General features: G+C 46.2%; 1 protein-coding gene across 2 annotated transcripts in view; it reads left to right on the top strand.

Annotated features, from left to right (window-relative positions):
• DOT1L (DOT1 like histone lysine methyltransferase) overlaps nt 1-21,795 on the top strand; it is a 41,055-nt gene that overhangs the window by 3,091 nt on the left and 16,169 nt on the right. The window contains exons 3-15 of one of the 2 annotated variants that reach the window (XM_026045582.1): nt 282-345; nt 1,715-1,943; nt 4,703-4,797; nt 6,464-6,526; nt 10,497-10,552; nt 12,772-12,851; nt 14,095-14,163; nt 17,079-17,185; nt 18,138-18,179; nt 19,183-19,266; nt 20,035-20,269; nt 20,676-20,789; nt 21,120-21,211. In XM_026045582.1, the coding sequence (XP_025901367.1) occupies nt 282-345; nt 1,715-1,943; nt 4,703-4,797; nt 6,464-6,526; nt 10,497-10,552; nt 12,772-12,851; nt 14,095-14,163; nt 17,079-17,185; nt 18,138-18,179; nt 19,183-19,266; nt 20,035-20,269; nt 20,676-20,789; nt 21,120-21,211 (1,330 nt within the window). Of the gene's footprint in view, nt 1-281; nt 346-1,714; nt 1,944-4,702; nt 4,798-6,463; nt 6,527-10,496; nt 10,553-12,771; nt 12,852-14,094; nt 14,164-17,078; nt 17,186-18,137; nt 18,180-19,182; nt 19,267-20,034; nt 20,270-20,675; nt 20,790-21,119; nt 21,212-21,795 lie in introns of those variants that run through there. The other variant, XM_026045583.1, reaches the window with a different exon arrangement.

Genomic DNA, 21,795 nt, shown 5'->3' with positions numbered 1-21,795 from the left:
AGTTCCAAGTTAGTGTGAAATGCTACTTTCTTCCTTCTACTGCATGAATATGTTATCTTATGGAATGTAGTGCTCATTTGTCAGGTTCTCGCTGATCTACTGAGCCTTTTTTAAGGAAACTATACAATGATCTAAAACTAAATGCAATAATATAGGTTGCAGAAAAGATGCCTCCTTACAGTATTTATGATTTAATAATAAAGAACTTTTACCTTTCAATCTCAGCGGCCTCTTCAAGTGCCCTCTTCTTGACTGACACTGCATTTTTCCTCCCTTTGTAGCTTTGAGAGCATGCAGAGGCTTTGTGACAAATACAACCGAGCCATTGACAGCATTCATCAGTTGGTAGGTATTTACCCGTGTTGTGCCTAGTGTTTATCCAGCCCATATTGCCAAAAATACCTGAGACAGAGATGATTTTTCCCGGCCCTGAACCGCRCGTGGTAGCGCAGCTTCACCGCCAGTACCTCTATGATTCCATTTTTTTCTGCAAGCTAATAAACCTTACATTGGGCCTTATCTTTTTGGTAGCATCTGGGATCAGGGATATTTTTTCCCTTTTCCTTTGGGGATTCCGTTTCTTATTGAGAAAGAAAACTAGATTTGCAGGGCATCCTTGTTTGGATGGTTTGAAACTGCAGGGCTGCCTTTGCACAAAAGGTTCCCCTGCCCTCAGCGCGTAGATGTTCCACAAGGATTGATAACACAGCTTGTCTTTAGCCCGTGGAAATCTCTGGCTTATGGACTGCTTAAATAATCCATCTGGACCCTCCTGTGTCTTGTGGCAGTGATCCGTGGCTTAAGCATTTCCTTTCCCTTCAGTTGAGCTCTGTTCTAGGGGTCACTCTGTGCAACTGGAGTGAAATGTCTCTTCAGGCCATTTTAACAAGACAGTGGTTTTATTTTTCTTACCCCAGTGTAAGATTGAATTGGAAGAAATAAAACAGGAGCAATGGATTAATTTTATTATTCTACTTAATTTTCCAAGCATAGGTAGATGTTCTTCTCTCTAATATTAGAAATAGGCAATGTTATGGCCAAGAGACTTAGCGTTTTCACCAGATTTTGCTTCACGGTGGGGCCTACAACTCCATAAARCTCGGGTTTTTGGCAGACTTCATCCTTGTCTTTATCAACAGGGAAAAATTCGAAGCCTTCTGGCATTTGTGACCACTGTCTGAAATGTTTGCGCGTGGGCCGGCTGTGGAAACTGGACTTGGATCTTAAGCAGGGGAAGGCTTGGGAAGCATCCTGGAGTTGTCTCTCCCAGGAAGATTAGGATAAAGGATAAAATAAATTTGATCCAAAGCAAAACCAARCATTTTTTAAAGCTAGCAGCATTTATATTTAGGAGAAGGTGCTTTTCTTAAAGAGCAGAGGTTTGATTTTCAACTATTTCCTGCCGCACGTGCTCTCCCAATTAATGAAATAAATAAAACAGTCTAAATATTGACGTCCAGTTAGGAACAGCTTGGTGATGATCAGTAATTGAAAAAGCAAATAACCTCACTTGTCATCTACTCTGAGATGTACMACATCTGGAGATGTAGTTCCTAGCTTACCTTGCCAGTGACTTKCTACATCTCTAATTTCCCCTTGTCACCCTGTTGACCTTGTCAGGGAGAGCACTCCCTGTCACCCCGTGTCCTCAGCATCTTTTTGCTCCTGTTAGAGCCTGCATGTGTGTTGACRTTCTCCTCCTGCTCTCGTTTAGTGGAAGGGGACCACGCAGCCTATGAAACTCAACACACGTCCCTCCAACGGGCTCCTCCGTCACATCCTGCAGCAGGTCTACAACCACTCGGTGACTGATCCAGAGAAACTCAACAACTACGAGCCCTTTTCCCCGGAGGTTTATGGAGAAACGTCCTTTGACCTAGTGGCCCAAATGATAGATGAAATTAAAATGACAGAGGATGATTTGTTCGTCGACTTGGGCAGTGGTAAGTGGCAAATCTTGAAGGATCTTCTCATTTATTTCTTTTTCTCACTGCTTTTTCCTTTCATTCAAAAAAAAAATCCCCAAAGTAGTAAACCAAGACTGCAGATTACACTGCAGAAGAAGTTCCTTTTCTAATTCATCCCTCAACGATGCTCTTGATTTTTATGATAATACTAAGTAGACCAAACAAATAGTCTTTGCTGTGTTGTTAGTGAGATGGACTAGAAAAGAAATAAATCCATACTACAAAATCAGTCTTTTTCAAAAGCTTTTGGATTCCGTTGTTATTGGTAGATACAGGAAMAGAAGAGTATTGAAAAGGCTGCCCGAAAGATAACAACAGTGCCTTCCATTTTCAAGGATTCAGACATTTTCTCTTGATTGAATTTAGACCCTTCATGAATGAAACTGTGATTTCCTGGCCCTTTCTGYGCCAGCGTGACAGGCTTGGCCTGTTATCTGCACATCAAGCAGCTACTGAGGCTCTGACATGCTCTTCAGTGGGTCAGAAAAGCCTTTCTAGGCAGCTTTGACAGCTCAGTGACCCACAAGTGTGTCACCGCCTCCCCTCACAGTGCAAGCAAGGAAGTGTTTGTAGCTGAAACCAGCTATGACTCAAACACATGTGGAACAGACACACTGAGTAAGAAGGTGATGATGATGTTTTTGTTGCTAAGATTCACTTCAGGGCAAGAAAATAAAAAGAATTTCCCCTTTTACTGGATGGCTTTTAGATGAGGTGTGTTTTGGTTTTGTGGCTGGTAAGATAGAGAGCTTTGGGGGAAATATTTTAAAATACACTGAGCAACTGAATATACTCTCYGCTACATTGGTGCTTTTTTCATGCTTAATATATCCCAAGTCAGGGGTCTTCAGAAAATTTCCCTCTTCTCTCAATGGAACTTGGTTCTTAAATTAACTGTTTCAGTGACTTACGTACAAATGCGACACTTAAAAAAGCGTCAGATCTGATGAGCTGTTTTCCATCTGTAAGGATTAAAAAAATTATCAGGTACTTGCAATTGTTTGTGCAGGAAGGTCAAAGAAGATTGTATCTGAAATCTGTAGTGCTGCTGTTTATGTAACAAGGTGAAGTGTGTGATCAAGCTGAAAAGTTAGGTTTCCTTGTTCCCTGTACCACCAGAAACAAAATAAGGTATTTATTGCTACCCTTATCCTCACTTAAGTGCCTGGCTATTGACCAACAAGATAAAAATTTATAGAGCTTTGGTTGCAGTTGAAAGGAATGGTTTAAATTCAGAAGTCTTTAATGTTTGGAGCCCCGAAATAATTTAAAGCAGAACATACAGGAGGGGGGGGGGAAAAAAAAAGTAGTTTACTCCCAGTTGTTGACCTTGTTCTGATAGAGTAAATGTTTGCAGCTTGTCCCGGGTGGCGTTGACTGCAGTATGAGAATGCTGTGATAGTGCAGGGTGTGTATGAGTGTCTTTCCAGGGATTACAGGCAGACAGCAGGGCTGAGCCCAGCAGAACGTTGTGGCTCTGCTTGTTACTTCCACGTCGATGTCCAGATTAATGCGCTGATTGCAAGGGGATTATATGGAGGCATTGAGGCAAGCACACGCCAATACAGTCAAGTTCTTGCAAGGCTTAAAAACAAGGGAAGACTGAATTCATGGCTTGGGCAGGATCCCCACGATTTGAGTCCGTGCAGCTTCTTGAGCTTCCCTTTTGTCTGTCGGTCCTTATTGCTGCTCCTAAACAAGAGGCACTGGAGCAGCTGGGCTCCAGGCTCTGGCCCTGCTGGAAATTGGAGGCTGCCTCTTTGAGCCCTGTCCTGCAACACGTGCAAAGTCTGCATCGTTTGTACCGCCAGAAATCTGATCGTTTTCCTTTTTAACATCATGCAGAGAGATAAAAGAGAGAGAGAGAGAGAGAGAGAGAGAGAGAGAGAGAGAGAGAGAGAGAAGGCCAGGGATTGCACCTTGTTACTGCTCATTGTGCCTGGTGCAAACAGAATTTGGAGTGATGGGAAGTTCATACAGTTTTCAATAGACCTGGCCCATGTAGCGCCGCCTCTGCCCTTGCTTCGAGTTGGGAACCCTTGCTTTATTGCCTTGATTCTTTAATGTAAAATGTAAAGCTAGTTCTTAAATGTGCTTTGGATAGTCGCAGGCTCTAGGTGCTGCCTGTCGTGTTGCAAGGTTATGTAAATAATGTTTAAATAACACAATGTATATGTAATAACGTGTTGCTCACAGGCGTCTGTGTCGTCGAGTGGTGCAGCTGTGTGACCACACAGGGGTTGCTTGGAGATGGGATGGGGTTTCTCTAGGTGTTGAGTCAATCACTGCAATTAAATAATGAAGTGCAAGGTAACATTGGGAAATTTTATGGAATACATTTAAAAAAAAGAAAAGAGTACAAGAATCTTAAAATCCAGATATCCTGAAGCCTCTCTGTATCTTCGAGTGAATCCTTCATATTAGATTATAGTAGCTGCTGATGTTTATCAATATGACATTGCTGTAAATGTTTAGCTCTATGCTATTTTGTTAAAAGCCCTTTGTATCTGCAAAAACCTGAAATGCAAAACTGTAATACTAGACCATCTTTTGTCTGTAAGAAGGAAATTCATTTGCCCTGTTGTCTTCGTAGTGCGGGTGTAAGGTGTTTTCGCTGAAGAGCCCGCGCTCAATATTTCACATAACGAGGGAAAAGGGCCCTGGTTTTGGTGGGCGCTCCGCTCGGCTCCGCCGGCCGTGGTGCTCAACCCTCAACCTGTGCTGCCTCCCTGCAGGTGTGGGCCAGGTGGTGCTCCAGGTGGCCGCGGCCACCAACTGCAAACATCACTACGGCGTGGAGAAAGCTGACATCCCAGCCAAGTACGCTGAGGTGAGTGCCGGGGCTGCGTCCGCGGCAGACGTGAGCGCGATTTCCTTATATATCTCTCTGCATACRCGGTTTAGAGAGAGATTTTTAGACATACACACGATCTGTAGGCAAAAATACGTATTTATATAAATATACACAAAGTTGTGTAAAAATACATGCCATATATACACAAGCATATATATGCACACATACTTGTGCTAATTCTGTGCCATTGGGGAAACCTAAATAATCAGCTCCGAGGAAAACCTGGACTGCAAATAACGAGCCACAGGCAAATAGTAGAAGTTAGGCAAGAGGTTTCCTCTGGGCGCTCAACAGCAGCTTGCCCTCCGTATCACTGAAATAAGCTGGCTCTGGGCAGGCTAGAAAATTACAGGTTGTAAAGCAGGAGAAAAAAGCCCCTGAACTTCCTTTTTGGTTGTATGGACACAAATGTGTAAACACAGTGGTAAAGAGGATCAGACAAGGACCTAAAATGCCCCTTTTCTTCCTCTGCTGTGAGCCAGTGGAAACTTCCCGCTGGAATGTTCTCTTCAGTCCTTTGCACAGGCGTCACGGTTGTTCTAGTGACTGCGTTGCAAGGCCTGAAGTCCTGTTTTGTTTCATAGTGAGCTTAACGATCAATGCTCAAGAAAGAAAGATAAAAAGTTGCTTTCGTTAACATCCTGTCATATCCCTCTGTATAAACACGAGGCTTCAGTGAAAATGAGAACTGAGGCAGTAAAAAATGCAGTTATTTACCTACTAATTGAATACTGAATAACTCTGGCTGCTGTGATAGGTCATGCAGATGGGCCTTGAAAAGCTTCAGCTAGAAGTTGAGAATCAGAGTGAATTTTTTAAAAGCTTTGAAAAATATTCAAAATGAAAGCTTACACTGAATATGAAGCTCGTGAAGCTCTGTGAGAATTAGCCCATTAAACTCTGGGYGACTTTTGAAACTTGAAGACTTTTAAACCACATTTGTCCACACAAACCGTTTCACAGACCTGCCAGGGAGGTCTGGATCTGTGGATTGGAGGGGAAACCAGAGGTCCTGCCATGTGTCTATCTGTTATAGCCCTTCCCTATTACCTCCAAATKTAGCTCCTTCATTTGTGGGGTCAAATCTTACAATCCCAGGGGGATTTTTTCCCTCTCGGAAGGGCCCGGGAATTTGTTTCTCAAATGCAGCATAATGTGCAGCTTCCCCTCCACTCTGCAGTCGCAGTTCAGGTGGAGAGGGCCAATGTTTTGCAGACACRGGGGCCCTTTGCAAGGCGCTGCAGCCTCTCGGTGCCCGGGGCTCTGGCTCCTTTCTGCCGCGTTTGGCAGTGGGTACCGGGTGCCCCCACGTCCCCCTTTCCCTGGCAGACGGGGCCCGCTGTGCGGAGCACAACGTGGCAGCTCCCTCAGGCTGTGCCCCTCTCAGTGCCGAGGCCACTGAGGTCACCTCTCTGTCATATGCAGCTTTGCTGAAAAGGGCAGGAAAGAAGATGCCCATTTAAATTGGCCCAGGCAAAGAAATGGTTTTTCTTTGCAAAAAGAAACCCCAGTAGAGGCCATTGAATGGACAGACAAAAATGCCTTGTGGATCAATGAGCCCTGTTGCATCTCTTTCCGTTGCAGTGTAACTTATAAAACGGGATGGCCTAACAGGGGATTTTGTTTKTCTTTCCTCTTCTAGACGATGGACAGAGAGTTCAGAAAGTGGATGAAATGGTATGGGAAAAAACATGCAGAATACACAGTGAGTGAAATTCAGCTGAAAACCTTTGTGCTCATCCTGATGCGCAGAATTTGCCAAGTCCTCTTTGGCCCTTGCCCTGCCAAGCAGCAGCAGGAGTCATCTGCTGCTTGGCTTTTCATCCCAGGGACGGTGTTCTCTAAGACATCCTCCCAAGGGAGCTCTCTTCATCTCACTTGACACTTAATAATGTGTTGTGGGGACTATGTTCAGAAATTTCTGGAGGGTCTTACTCTYCTAAAACATTGTCATTTGTGAAATGGGGTTGTCATATGTCTTCTCTTCCTGAGGCARATCTTTTTGTGGGGTTTCTGAACCCAAAAAGCAGGCCCTTCTGCCAGCAGCCCCAAAGCTGGAGCTCTGGTTCTGCGGGCAGGGCAAGGTGGGATAGTTTGGGATGGGCACTGCAAGGTGTGGTGGGGATGCCGCTTTGGGGAACGTGGGGTTGAAGTTCTGGCTTGACTACAAGCATTGCAAGGTGGRACTCCAGGGCTTGTACAGGGATGGATTTCAGTCGGAGGGAAGGAATGGGTCTGTGGTCTTGGAAACGATGGTGAACGGTTCCGTTGGAAAGGATTGGGATAGTTTGGGATGGAAAGGGGATTGTGAAAGTGTCGCAGGGTGGAACTGGAGCAGGAGTCATCGCGGGACGTCCGTCACCCTGGGACTAGGAGGTCCCGTTGGGACAGCTCTGCCCTTCCTGCAGAGCCCCCGCGAGGTGTTTGCTGCTCCCTGGGAGCAGGGCTGCTCGCAGGCTGCCCGCGGCYGCAGCGCTCTGCGCGCCTCGCTCCTCCTGCAGCTGCCATATGGCAAGTTTCCATTGTGTCACCCAGCTGGCATTACATGAAAGGAGGCCTTGCTGAAGATGCTCTGCTTATGAGCTGCGTCATTTAAAGAATAGGAGAGGAACTTGGATGCAAATATTGAAAGCATATTGATTGCCTTAGGCAGCAAACATTTCCATATTGTGCATTCCACGCGACGGAGTCTGGTGCTGTAGTGAAACACAACTTGTTTTTCCGGGGTTCTTTGGCGTTTAGGGCTCTGTCCGGTGAGAAGGGCTTCGTGCAGTTTTCTCCCCTCAAGTGCCGGGTTTGCTCTTTGGGGGCTGTGTGTTGAGCCCCGGCAGCACTTTCTGACTCAACTGAAAATTGGTTTCCTCTCGCTTTGTCACAGTGAGGCTGAAAGATAGAGTTTGGTCTCTAATGTGGAAATGCACAAGGTTGGTTTCTCTTTTGTCTTTATTGCTTTACCAAACAAGGCTTGCRTTGCTTTCTGTTGCCAAGTGATAATGCTGCTGTTTTTTTTTTTAATCGCTCCTTAGACAGCTCCTTAGACGAGTGTTACCTAAAAATAGTGACAAGCTCATGTCCTAACACAGCCGGGACTYGTTGGAAGGTGCAGGATTAAAAGCCCGCACCAAAAAATGGAGACCAATTTTTTGTCTCTGCAAAATGTTTAATGAGGTCCCCAAATGCCAAATGTTGGAGACGGACGGAGTAAGCACAGATTGAAATAGGCTGTGATCAACAGAGCTGAACTCCCTAATTCCACTCTAGCGTTTTCGACAGCCATATGCAAAATAAATGTTTGGAGAAGAAGAAAATGTTGGAGGAGGGAAGCTTGGCAGGAGCTTGGCAGGAAGAGCCTCCGATCCCACCTGCYGAACCCAGGCAGCGCTTTGGGCTCCGGGTGCCTCGCAAGCTCAATTCCGCAGCCCCAAGACAAATGGGTTTTTGATTTCTGTCATTTCTGTCTGTTCTGCTGGACATCTTAAACCTTGTTATTTTAGCAAGGGAACCACTGAAGGTGCTTATGGGCTCTGCAAACGTTGTTGGAGTTTGAGGCTTGGCATTTCTCAACCTCCTTCAGCGTCAGATGCTCCTCTGCTTCCCTGGCCTCTCCTTCCAGAGCACTCATGTTCCTCGCTCTGGTTTGGAAAGGAGTATGTCGCTCCTTCAGGGGGTTTTCATGGGCAGTATCTGCTTCAGCTTTCRGGGCTAGACTGCTGCACCTCAAACCCATCTCACTTCATTTCAGTCCGCTCTTGTTCTGGCTGCTTCTCCCCCAGTGCTGGAAAATTTGCAGGATTAAGCRGCATGTCAGTCTTTTCAAGAGACCTGTTGTCTGGGGAAACTGGAGCTTTTCAAGCTGGTTGGGCTGGGGTGTTTAGTTTCTCTTGGGGGATTTGTGCCCATGCGCGGTCACCAGATTAGAGCAGCATTGCAGTCAAGGCACAGATGGGTTTTCCTGGCTCCTGAGTGCAAACCCCTCCTGTGGATCCACGCGCTGCCTCTTCAAGGGGAGCCCCGTGGATTAGAGGGGTGCTGGGTGCCCATTCGCTCACCTGCCTCTCCCCGRCTGGGTTTGGGGTGCTGCTTTAGTAGCAAACTCTTCTCAACAGCAGTAATGAGAGCAGCAGATTGTGCAGGAGGCGCGGGGGCTTTTCCTGCTGCCGCCAGCTGCCGAGCTGGGGTGTGGGGGCTGCACTTMGGAGCGCCCGTCGCCTAACCGGGCGCGCGCAAGCTGCCCCGCTGTCCCAGCTATTTTTRAATGCCCGATTTCAGCGGGAAACTTGATGTTTTGGTATTTGAAAAGCCCTCCCAAACGTCCCCTGTGGCTTTGAAATGATGCCATGGTCTGGAGGCTTGGAGCTGTGCCGCTGGTTATTTTTGAAAAGAACAGGAACCTAAAAATAACCATGTGTACTTTTCCAGGCAGAATTAGCTGGGTTTTTTCTTTTTTCCTTTTCTTTTTTTTTTTTTTTTCTTTGCCTTTTTATTTTTGGCGAGCCGAGAGCCGCACGGAGGCTGCGGGATGTGGGAGTGAGCCCAGCTCCGCGCGGGCTGGAGGGAGCCACCGAGGAGCCCACGGCCTCCCCTCTCCCCCGGGAATCGGGCACCATCCGACCCCTCTGTGCAGTGTCCGGTGGGCAGGTTTATCCCGCCGAAAAACTCCCAAGAAAAACCTGCTTTTTCCGCCTCTGATTTTCGAAAGCGGGCAGGCTGGCGGCTCTTTGAAGCCAATTGCAGGGGAGCTAATTATCCCTTTAGATAGAGCGTGGCTCCTGCATTGTCTAATCACATGAGAATATCTGCGTTACAGATGGTCCCTTCCATTCATTATTCACTAAGGAGATTAGGTTTCTCGGAGAGGGAGAGCGTGGGGGGGCTGGGGACACTGGTTGGGAGCATYGGTGGCTGCCGCGCGTCCTCGCGCGACCCGGGCGCAGCCTGGGGAAGGCAGCCCGGGGCAGGGGCGCATTGCTGGGCACCGTCAGAGAGCTCCTGCACTCTGTGGGCAGCAGCAGCTCATCTAGGAATGGCTCTCTTGCTTCCAGAGGGGGGAAAAAATAGTTTTCTGCAGCCACAGTGGGCCGTGTGGTTATCTCCGTGCCTTTTCCTGGTGAGGTTTGTCCCCTGGAGCGCTGGCTGTGTTGGAGCTGGGGGGTGCTCCTCCTTAGTCCTGCAGCTAGGTTTGAGAGATGTCCCTCTCTGGAGTCCCTCCAGACAGCCTGGGCAGGCCGTGGGCGCTCCCCACCCTGCACAGAATCTCTCTGCGTCGATTCCTCCTCGCGAGGAGACGGGATAGTGTTTCTCACGGGCGCTTGAGGAGGCTGTTGAGTGTCGGCCATGGGGACTCTGCAGCACAGGGAGCTTTCTGCTTTATTCCTGTAGCTCTACAGTGAGTAGAGCATTTGTAAGGTGCCAGTTACACCCTTCAAGACCCTTAACCTTTTCTCCCATGATAGCAGAAGAGCTGAGGGGTGAGAGCAGAGAGGGGGGGCTCCCAAGACCAAAAACCTGGGGCTGGTTTGTCTTCTGGGTATTTCCTAAAGCCTCGGTTGCACCACTAATATCACTGAGTTAATAAACGTGTTTGGCCTTCTCCGAGCAAGGAGAGATGGCAGCAGAAAGGAACAAGGTTAACTCTCATGTGTGGTTTTTGCTTTCTCTTTTGTTGTTTTTTTCAGCTGGAAAGAGGTGATTTCCTCTCAGAAGAATGGAGAGAGAGAATTGCAAACACAAGGTACAGTCCAGCAGCTGAACGCCGCGTTGTGAACGGAGCGTTTTGGAGGGTGTATACTGGAAATTGGGAGGGTGGCCAGCTTTCTCTATAGAATTTCCATAGCAAATAGCCAAAAACTTATCTGCCAACTYGCATACTGGCTTCTGTAGATCCAGTTTTCTGACTGCCCAGAACAGAATTAAGTGCATGTTCCTTAATGCTACATGGAAGGGTGTAACAGGTTATAGAGAAATGACCCGTTCAGGATATCCTTATAATTAGTGCCAGTGATTTGGCAGAATGCTAGTTATGTAGAGCCAGGCTCACTTTCCATTAAAAAAAAAAGGGGGGGGGCGCTTCAAATGGGGGAATTTCCTTAAACTTACTGTTTTTGGATTCTTGTATCTGTGAAAACGTGTGTGGAGGATTGGAGCCCCTTTTGACAGTAGTAAAAAGGGAATGAAGTCAAAGAATGAAACTCTTCTCCTATATTTTATGAAGTGTCCGGTGTYGGGGAGCTCGCGGGTCGCTCGCCTCGCTTGAACGGCTGCTGTGGGGCTGGGGACCGCGTGGCCAGCCCCACGGGTGACCAAAGCATGGCCCAGCTTTGGCGCTTGCCAGGCGCCCACTCCTCTGCTGCTTTGATCCCTTTGAAAGAAATTTTGCTTTTTCTGTTGTCGATTGAGCGCGTGTTGCTGCGGAGGGAAGCGCTGGGAGCTGCTGGTTTTGCACGGTGCCCTGCTCGCTGYCGTCTCGCGCTCTGCTCCAGCAATTCATACAGCAGCAGCGGTTTGTTCCCAAGTGCTGGCTGGGCATTTGGGCTCCCTTCACTGTGCCAACCATTGGGCATCTGCTGCCTTCAAGGAGGCTGCAGGGTGGCTTTGCCCGACAACCCACGTGCCCGGGGCTGGAGGCCTGGGGAGAGCCCGGCGTGGACGGAGGAGACCGGGCAGCACAGGGGGCTCCTGCAGGTCCGGCACGGTGCAAAATACCAGGCCACATCGAACACTAAGGAATATTCCTGGCACATTGACCCTTTTTCCCTTCCTTCCTGGGAACTTTCTAGTCACACTAATGCACTTGGCTGTTCTGCAAGGCCTCCTTCTTGGCACGTGATGGGAGGCAGGGGAAGGAGCCCCTGCTAGCCTCGCTTGCCAAGCAGGGCTTCCCAAGTTTCAAAGAGCAAGACATTAGCAAGAATAAGATTTTTTCCCCCCCTCCTTTTTTTATTGGTCAGTGTGCAGTTATTTTTCCAACTGGGGTTTAAATAGCTTTGGCTCGTACTCTTAGAATCGCTATCTTTTTTGAGCGTGTTTTGTGAGTGGAGGCGCTGGAAGGGGGCTGCGAGCAGACCTCTTGGACAGCCATTGGTTTGTGAAAGGTCCTGTGCAGCTTTGGCTCTCGGGGTGTCCAAYGGCTTCCCAAAGGTGTTGAGGACTCCTGGCTCAGGCTGGTAGGAAACGGGGACCAAGGACAGGGAGCCACCCAAAGCAGGAGCAGACCTGCTGGTTCTTAGAAAACAACCCTCTTATTTCTTCAGCCTGTAACGTGGAATTGCTTGTGCGACTCCCACCTTGTGCAGGGCTGTTTTAGAGGTGGCTGATGTTTTTAAGGAGCAAAACCAGCTGCCCCACTTGTTGGGAGATGCAGCTCTTCCCTTGTAGGCTGGGGTGAGGCGCTGAGCTTAGGGCAGCGACAGCGTGCTGAGGGCTGCGAGCTGCTGCTTCGGAAGGAAGAGCACGCACAACATCTGCAAAAGAAGGCTCTGATGTTTCATTGGGGTTTTTTTTACAAATGCGAAGAAATAATTTGGGTGAAGTCTGTGCTTGCCAGGGTGTTGGAGCATTTTCTCATGCGTCTGCTGGAAGTACGTTGGTGGTAGGTAGTGTTGCTGTCGGGATGAGGGATTTTGAGCACTGATTCTGTGTTGAAACCTGCAGTGTAGCTAACAAGTTTATGGGGCAAAACTCGGCAAGATGACAAAAGGAGTCGCCGTAGGATGACGGCTGTTTCGGCACCGTCTGTGACAGCTGAAGATAACGCAGTGTGTGTGAACCTGTGCAAGAGGAAAGCTTGTTTGCTGCCTGCAAGTAGCTGTATAATGAGGGATAAATAGCGTTTTTCTGTTTGATGCCAGTGACTGACACTTGCAGCAGGCTTTTTGAGGGGTAGTAATGTATGCGGGTGTGCTAAAACGCTGCTTGTCTGCCCTGTTTATTAACTAGACCATTATCTTGCAGTGTTATTTTTGTGAATAACTTTGCCTTTGGTCCTGAGGTGGATCACCAGCTGAAGGAGCGTTTTGCAAACATGAAGGAAGGTAACGAATCCAACGTAAAACTCTTTTCCATTGGCCTCCTGCTTGCCGCAGGGGCTCGCGGTGGTAAATGGCTTAGTTATAACCGTTCACAAGCCAGGTAGGGGGATTTCATTCTGTTCCTTCTGAGTGAGTCTCTGCACCACAGTGGTGACTCCTTGGACTTCCTAATTCCAGGCTTAAGTATACTCCAGGTCTCGTGGTCCTCCTTGCCTGCAGTAGCTTGGCTGTTAGTCTATGCAGGGCTTTGTGGGCTAGGAGGACCTACGACTTCTTTCCTACCTGGAGATCTTTGGATCCTCCAAACAGCAGTGGCCGGGAGAGAGGAGTAGAGGATGTGGATAACTGCAGGGCTCTTTATGAGCTGCAGGGCTTCCTGTCTGAACGTGCAGGCATGCCTCAATTCATCAACTTCTGTAACTGCTGAATTTGGGKTGTTGGATTCTCCTGTTTCAGAATGCCCTGTTTGTAGTCGTGTGTGAACTCCTAAGGGTTGGGATGTGGGCGCTGTCGCAGGCAGCGTGTTGGGTGCCCCTCGAGAAGATGCATCATGGATAGTGGTGCCTGGATAGTCGTGCAGTGCTGCAGTGGCCCCCGGGTTACTGGAGATCCTCACGGGGCTGTCCTTTCTTTCTGCTTAACCGCAGACCCCAGAACTTAATGCATCTTCTCTGGCTTTCMTGGTTGATCTTTTTGGTTTTTCTTTTGTAGCGACTTGAGGGAAGTGGAAAGATGTGGCGAGTTCAAGAGCTCTTTATAAAATGGAGACACCTGAGTTCTCGCCACAGTTCTGCTTCATAATTTGCTCAGGCTCTGTGCCTTTGATTAAATGACCATAAATAGCTGTAAAATGGAGATTAACATCCTTTTTTTTTTCTGAAATAAAAGGACTTTGGGGGCTTGTCTATAAAAGACCCTAACTGGAAATGAGATAGCGGTGTTCCTAATTAAATTTTCTGTAGATTGCCACAGAGAATTAATATGCTCCTTTTTCTGGAGTGTTTTTAAGATCTGTCATTTTTAAGTGGTCCTTGATGTGCTGCCTCATGGCTAGCTGGCAGCATTAATATATTCTCTTTCCCAGAGGCTGCCAGAATTAGCTTCGTGATATATATTTTTTATCCTCATAAGGGGATAAAAGTGATAGTGTTATTTGGGCTGTTCTTTCAGGCTGTGTATAGAGTTATATTCAATAACCATTCATTTTTAGAAGATACTGACTTCGTGATTTTTTTTCTTTTTCCAGGTGGGAGAATTGTGTCCTCAAAACCTTTTGCACCTCTGAACTTTAGAATCAACAGTCGAAACTTGAGTGGTATGATTGCCCTTTTTTCCTTAATTTTTTGCTATTGCATGGTATTCATTATCTGACCTTGTCTGTAGTGGGACTTTTTGCTGCTCTTTGAAGAACTGTATCAATATATGGAAAAATGCTGTTGTATTATACAGCACATGTGCCAAAGATACAGCCATATTCAATAAAGGAATCCCCCAGAACACACGGACACCCCTTTCACGAGGTTCATCCTGCTGTGTTTAGATGTCTGTAGTGCAGATGTTTCCCTAGCTTTCTCTGCCTGGCTTTGTTTTATAGTTGAAGAGAAATAAGGTGTTTCTAGGGCATGATTTATTATAGCTGTAGAGGAGTTGYGGGGACTAGATTGCACGTAGGCTGCTTGTGCTGTAGCTGTCGAAATTTGGACAGGGAAATCCCACCCGTTACCATTTGTAAGGCTTGGAAGCTGCCGTGTTCGGCTTTGAATCTCACCTTCCCTGCCGGCAAGTGATCAGGAATCCCATCCATCAAAGCCCAGCACCTGCTTTATTGACAGCAGTTTTCTTCCCCTTCTGAACTGCGTAGGCTTCGTGTTTGCTGGGCTTGTCCTTTGCAGGGCTCTGAGCTGCAGTGTGAGCTTGTGAGAACGCCCGTAGCCCGGGGTGGTGGTTTTGCTTGGGACTTTTTTGTCCACCTATTGCTGGAAAGCTTCACAAGCCGTAGGAAGGCTCAGGCCAGGGTTTGCAGGTATTTCCTCTATCTAGTGGGAAACCCTCCCTGAAAAACCCACCATATTCCCCTCTTTTAAGTCCCTATCCAAGAAGGATTGGCAAGCCAGGGCCAAAAAGAGAGCTGCCGACATGCATCATTTCTTGGCTTCTCAAGTGTTTTCTCTCCAGGCTTTTCAATATCTTCTTYGCTTTCTCTTTGCTGTGCTTGGGATGTTACAGTTTTTAAAGAAGTTGGTGGGAAGGAGGCAATATCCTGCTGCTTTCCCGAAGCAAAGACCTTGCTCTGGCTGTTTCTTCATTCATTTTCAGCCTTCACCCCCAGTATTTCAGTGGGAATGATTTTCTAGAATGCCACCTGATAATGTTTGAATGTTGACATTAAAATTATGTACCTAATTAAACTTTAGCCTTAATTTTTTCTTAGCAAAAGAATAGATAATAGCTTCTTCCAATAGGAATCCGTGATTCCAGTAAGATCTTCAAGAGAAATTAGCTTTGTATACTGCAAGAAATTGTGGACATTGAATTTTAGATTTTAATCTCATTTTGCAACCCTTCTCTACATGGGAAATACTAATATCAACTAAATGTTCGTGTGATACTTGAGACTGGGACTAGTTCCAAGCTTAATAACTTGTTCTAAATGACACTTGGAAGGCAGTGTCATCCGCCTAGAGCCCGTGCCCTGTAACGTGGCGTGTCCTGGCCGGACACGGAGGGCCATTTGCTCASTTGCAGTAACTTGGTGCTGCTGCCTCGCCAGGTCTTTTTACCACTTTTATTCAGCCTTTTTTTGTTTTTTTGATTTGGGTGCCCAAGTGTGACCTGGTTGATGTGGCCTGGTGCTTGTTAGTTGTTAATTGTTCTGATATAAAATTTGAACAGTTAAGTAATTGAAAAAATATAATAGGATAAAACTTCAAGAAGGATTTTTTTTTTTAACTCGGTGTCATTTTTTCCCAAGTAATTCCTTCTGGAAAAAGAAATGTGGGAAAAGTTGGGGCAGACTAGAACCAAGTATTAGAATGTGAGCGAAATGATGATTGCAATTGCTGAATCCTCAACTTTCTTTTCTGACCCTTCCGGGTRATTTTGTCTTTCATTAGAAACGTGCCGCAATGTTTCCACTGCAGTCACTCCACTTAGTGCTGAGGGGTTATGGTTAAATACTTGGACACGTCCTATACCTATTAGCTCGGGGGAGCAAAACAAATACGAGAAAACAAATAATAAAAATATCCTCCATGCAAATATAGTGCAGTTACAATTGACATGGGCTGGATCTGCAGTTACAATTTACACGGGATCCTGGCCTGCATCAGGAGGAGTGTTGCCAGCAGGTCCAGGGAGGGGATTCTGCCCCTCTACTCAGCTCTGGTGAAGCCGCACCTGGAGCAYTGGGGGCAGTTCTGGGCTCCCCAGTATAAGAGGGATGTGGAGCTTCTCRAGAGRGTCCAGRGAAGAGCAACTAAGATGATTAAGGGACTGGAACATCTCTTGTATGAGAAGAGACTGAGTGAGTTGGGCCTGTTTTCTCTGGAGAAGAGAAGGCTCAGAGGGGATCTGATCAACATGTATAAGTTCATGAAGGGGGAATGTAGGGAGRAAGGGGCCAAGCTCTTCTCAGTGGTGGCCAGTGACAAGACAAGGGGAAATGGGCATAAGCTGAAACACAGGAGGCTCCATCTCCATGTGATGAGGAACTTCTTTACTGTGAGGGTGCCAGAGCCCTGGCACAGGCTGCCCAGGGGGGCTGTGGAGTCTCCTTCTCTGGAGGTCTTCACACCCACCTGGATGCCRCCCTGTGCCCYGTGCTCTGGGTGTCCCTGCTGGAGCAGGAAGGTTGGACTAGATGATCTCTAGAGGTCCCTTCCAACCTTGAACATTCTGTGATTCTGTGATCTGTCTGTAGCCTGCAGCTGGTCCTAGCTAATTGAATCCTGCCCCTCCCTCCAGATGTCCCCTGGGTTCCCTGTGCACTTGTTTCCGAGTCCTGGGCAAGTTTTGCTCTATCGAAAGTCTTCCCTAACTCATAAAATGTGACTCTTCAAGGCRCCTTTCCCAGGTTTCCTGCGTGGTGCTTTTGGCAAGGTGATAAGCACTGCTCTCTGTAGACAACCTTTATTTTTTGGTTGGGAACCCGCAGGGCTGCATTCAGCTCGGGAGGTCTGAGCAGAAAACTGCTGGGAGCCTTMATTCCCTAACTCGACTTTTTCCCTTTAGATATTGGCACTATAATGCGAGTTGTGGAGCTCTCACCACTGAAAGGGTCTGTGTCGTGGACCGGGAAACCAGTTTCTTACTACCTGCATACTATTGACCGAACCATAGTGAGTACACAGCTGTGGGCCAGCACCCCCCTGCCTGCTTTGGAATCAACATGCAAAGTCCAGACCCTTAGTTGCTTTTATATCGTCCTTGCCCATTTGCAGACCTTAGCGTGTCCTGCTGGAGTGGGTGCCAGTGGGCAACTGCTCTGAGTAAAGGGGCAAAGCCCGGTGTGCGGTTTAGCCATCGGTGGCTTCAGGGCAGCACTAGCAGATTAACTATGCCCAGTGCTACGGTACTCCGTAAAGTAGTTAGAGATGCATAGATTTATAAATGTAATTCCTCYTTGTGTGTTCCAGTATAAAAACTGTTTATAGTACTGTTCCTTTTCAYGTGGAGTAAAGATGCCATGGTTTTAATTCTGTAATCTGCCTTGCAATATAGGGAGCACTTCCATTTCTTGATATGCAAGCAGCAGCTCTCGACTGAAAGAGCAATTGCGAAGCTTAATARCGATGCTGATGTCTTCACTGATTCTTTTTTCTTGTTTTCTTTTTTTAAAGTAAACTTCTGTGTGGAAACACTTTATTTCCACGATATCCGGTTTATTTTATGTTCCTGCGATACGATGCTAAGACTTTTCTAAGTCTGCTCTAGTGTAATGCTGTTAAAGAACGTGCTAGAGCGCAGACAAATATTTTAGTGGTGTGTAGGTGTGTATCCTCTCTGGAAATAGCTTCTGTTGAGGGGAGATATGTTACACAAAGCTTTAAAACAAGGCTAGGCTGGCCTGAGATGATAAGCATGGTTGAGGCTTGGATTATGTCCTGCTATACACTAGAGCTTACAACTTTAAAAAGAATGTATGGAAATGGCTTCTTTTGGGGCGTTATCAGAGGGGAAAAAATGGTCAGAATTTCGGCAGTCCTGCATTTTGTTTTAAATGAATATGATGTTCTTCATTTAGCCTTCTGTTCTGACTTACAAAATGATTATCTTATCTTTTCCTTTCAGCTTGAAAACTATTTTTCTAGTCTCAAAAATCCAAAACTCAGGGTAAGTTTCCATCGACTTTCTGTAGAAAATTCAAAATAATGAAGCAGTGATAGTGTGAGAGCTGTGTTAAAGATCTTCAGAGGTGCCAGGGGAAAAAAGAAACATGCATGGGACTTAGGGAAGCATCCGAGGCCACCAAGCACTACTGCAGCCAGGTTCAAAGAGTTTTATAATTGAGAATTAACAGGGCAGCCTCAATTGTTTCCTCCCTTGCAGTGAAGCTATTCASTCACTAAAGAGCTGAGATTTCAGAAAGAAACGGGGAAGAAAATCCAGCCCAGTATTTGGTTGCATCTCAGCTCAGATAAAGGACACTCTGAGCTTTTTAACCCCTTTGGGACATGTTAGTTCGGAGGTGAAACGCGGTGCTCCCCCACGTGCAATTCAAGTGCCAGAGGTTTTCTGAGACTGGGCTGGGCTGGTTCAGAATGGAAGGTACAAGAACGACGTTTTATCAGCTCTCTGAAAATCCCTCTCCTTGGTCCTTAGCTGAAAGTAAATCTTAAAAGTCGCTTTGTGTTTTTAGGCTGCTTGACTTGGCTGCAGGGAATCTGCTTTGGAGGGGCTTTGCCCTTTCCACTCATCTAAGGTTTTGTAATGCCCTAGTAACCCGTGGAGGTTAAAGGGTGGGGGTAAAGCTATTGCCATTTAGAAAGTTTTGCTGGTTTTGGTGGATATTTTAATGCATTTTATATATAACACCAGTGTGGCACAGAGGGGAAGAGGTTGTGGCCTGCTCTTCTTTCTCCTGAAGCTGCAGGTTTGAAGCCCTTTTTAGCCCTTTTTGCAGCGCAACAGGATACCTTGTACTTACCTTCCTGTTCACACACAGTGTTGCATGGGACAGGATAAGTTGGTTTTTCCCTTGCTGGTAACCAAGGATATTTTCCTTTTTAAATTAGTCTTTATATGGTAGCAGCYTAGAGGAATAAGCTAGGGAATATAGGGCTCTGCATTAGAAATGCAGCAGCAAGTTATAAAGTCTTCTCAAATATTTGTTCAGGAGGAACAAGAGGCAGCTAGACGTCGTCAACAAAGAGAAAATAAGAGCAACACAACTACTCCAACGAAGGTTCAAGAAAACAAGGTGAACTTGCATTTTCATACAGTAAATATTTATATTGTGTTTCATTGTGTTCTTTCATACAGTGAAGTTTGGCTATGCCTATACTTTTCTCTATGCCAGCAAAAACGTGACCATATGGGAATTTAATGTTCTGAATATGTAAACTACTATAGCCTTGCTGTGGGGGAAAAAGTGATTTAATAGCTTCAGAAGATCTGCCCTTGAGAATTACAGCCATAGTTCTGAGGGGGGAAAAAAAAGTACTGSCTCATGAAGAGAGCAGCTGAATCCGTAACCCTTCTTGCCTTCCACACGACTTGTAAGCTTTTCCTAAGCCAAAGGCCATTGAATGGAGTTTGGGGTGTGTTGAATTGCTGTTGCAAAGACTCATTTCCTTTCCCATTCAATTGCATAATGTTGTTGGAAATGTAATGACTGTTCCTGTGCAAAAATATGAAGTATTTGATGTACTTTGACTCCTTCATGAAACACAGTAGGGGAGAATACTCAATGTGAGGTGAGTAATCAGCTCTTCCTAGACAAGTTACGGATTGCCTTCTCTGTAATGGATAGATCCAGAAGAGAATTGACACAGCTCCTTGGAAGTCAGGGACCATTTTAATCTCAAGGAAGTCTCTCTGTCTGGCTAGCCAATTAAGTTACTTAATGAGAGTGCATCAACTTTCTTCCAGAATTATTAAGCAAAGTTATTCATTCTTGCTTAAAAGGATTGTGCATACGTAGGTATAAATGGCTAAATATTAAAGGTTTTTTTTTAAATTCTCTTAGGATTCTGGTGCTGAGGAAGAAAAGGCTGGGGCAAATTCTGTTAAAAAGCCATCTCCCTCCAAAGCACGTAAGAAAAAGCTGAGCAAAAAAGGAAGGAAAATGGCAGGCAGGAAACGAGGGCGTCCCAAGAAAATGAACACTGCAAATACAGAGCGCAAGACCAAGAAGAACCAAACTGCACTAGAACTTCTGCATGCTCAAACTGTGTCGCAAACATCTTCATCCTCTCCTCAGGGTGAGTTTGAGGAAGCTTCTCTTCTACCAAAGTGCCGAGGGTCCCAGTGAGTGCTTTGAGGTCCTCCTCCTTTTATTGCTCCCTTCAGTTTGTCTTCGTGTTGGACCTTCTTCCTTACTGTTAAAGCAGAGCTCCTTTGGAAGTGGTGGTCTGGCTCCACCTGAGATGATGCCTGAAGCTGCCTGCAGTTATTTTGTAGGAGCTGCAGCCGCTCTGTGGCTCAGACCTTGCCGCTGTTCTCAGGATAAGTTTTAGAAGTCCTTCCAAACACCATTTGTTGTAGTAATTGGTCCAGCCGGTTTAGTGGATCTTGCATTGTAAAATGGCATACTTTCAAATGACAGAGCTACTGTGCACTGCCAGAAATGCTGAATTTCCTAAATTTGTGATCTTTTTCTCGCTTTAGATGCATACAAGTCACCTCATAGTCCATATTACCAACTACCTCCTAAAGTGCAACGGCATTCATCTAACCAGCTCCTGGTGACACCCACCCCACCTGCACTACAGAAGCTGCTAGGTGAGCCTGCAATGGTGTCCGTGTGTAGGTTTTTTTGGGGACCTTTACTTAGTTATTTCTAAATACAGAGTAAAACAAAGATTTTGCTCTAGATTGAATGGGAGCAGGGGCACTTTACCCCTCAGCTTCCCTTCACGTCTCCTCTCTTACTTGTTGCTGCAACTGACATCTTGGCTTGCATTTGTTTCTGATATTACTTCAACTCTTAATTTGACACAAAAGAAGGGGAATTTGTAGCCCAAACAACAAAAAAAGGGAGCAAGGAGGGTTAAATGGTAGCATTGTGTTTTCCCTTATTTGAAATGTGTTCTCTCCCTCTGTATTTTGCAGACTCTTTTAAGATCCAGTACATGCAGTTTATGGCATACATGAAGACTCCTCAGTATAAAGCAAGTCTGCAACAGTTACTGGAGCAGGAAAAGGTAGTGGTTTTGCTTGGTTGCTTTTTTTTTTTTTTTTTATATTTCTAAACAAAAGCTGCCCGGCTACTAAATACCTTAGATGAAGGGGAGAGATGCTGGAGGCTGTAACTGTGTACATCCCAATGACTGTGCTGCACCAGACCAATTGAAGTCTGCCACAGTAATGCTTAGTCTGAGTGACTGTGCATGGGGATTTTGTTAACCAGGTCAGCCTGTCATTTCGTGTGCTTAAATTCCCTCTCCGTGAACTGGGAAAGATGCATCTCCTCTTCCCTCTCAACATGCTACCCACTTTGCAAGCCACCTGATAAGACTCTATTCTGCAATTCTGTTTCCACATTTAGCTATTGCCACATTCAGCTGTATGTGTATGCGTATTCCTTTTCTCCCCAGCTTTTAATTTTCAAATATTACAGGTCAACTTTTCCGGCAGTGTGTGCTGCTTAAATACCTTCTTTTGCTTCCCTCGATGGTGGCATCCTGTGAGCTGCCAGTGGAACTATGCTTAAGTAATTACATTTTGGTTAATCTAGCTGCAAATTTGAATGAGGTCTGCTTTAAATCCTTGGAATTGAATTTTCTGA

This window comes from Nothoprocta perdicaria, unplaced genomic scaffold, assembly GCF_003342845.1.
Source record: "Nothoprocta perdicaria isolate Ctin4 unplaced genomic scaffold, notPer1 scaffold_400, whole genome shotgun sequence".
NCBI lineage: Eukaryota > Metazoa > Chordata > Aves > Tinamiformes > Tinamidae > Nothoprocta > Nothoprocta perdicaria.
The sequence above is the reverse complement of the archived record's forward strand: the minus strand, read 5'-3'. Positions and strand labels throughout refer to the sequence as shown.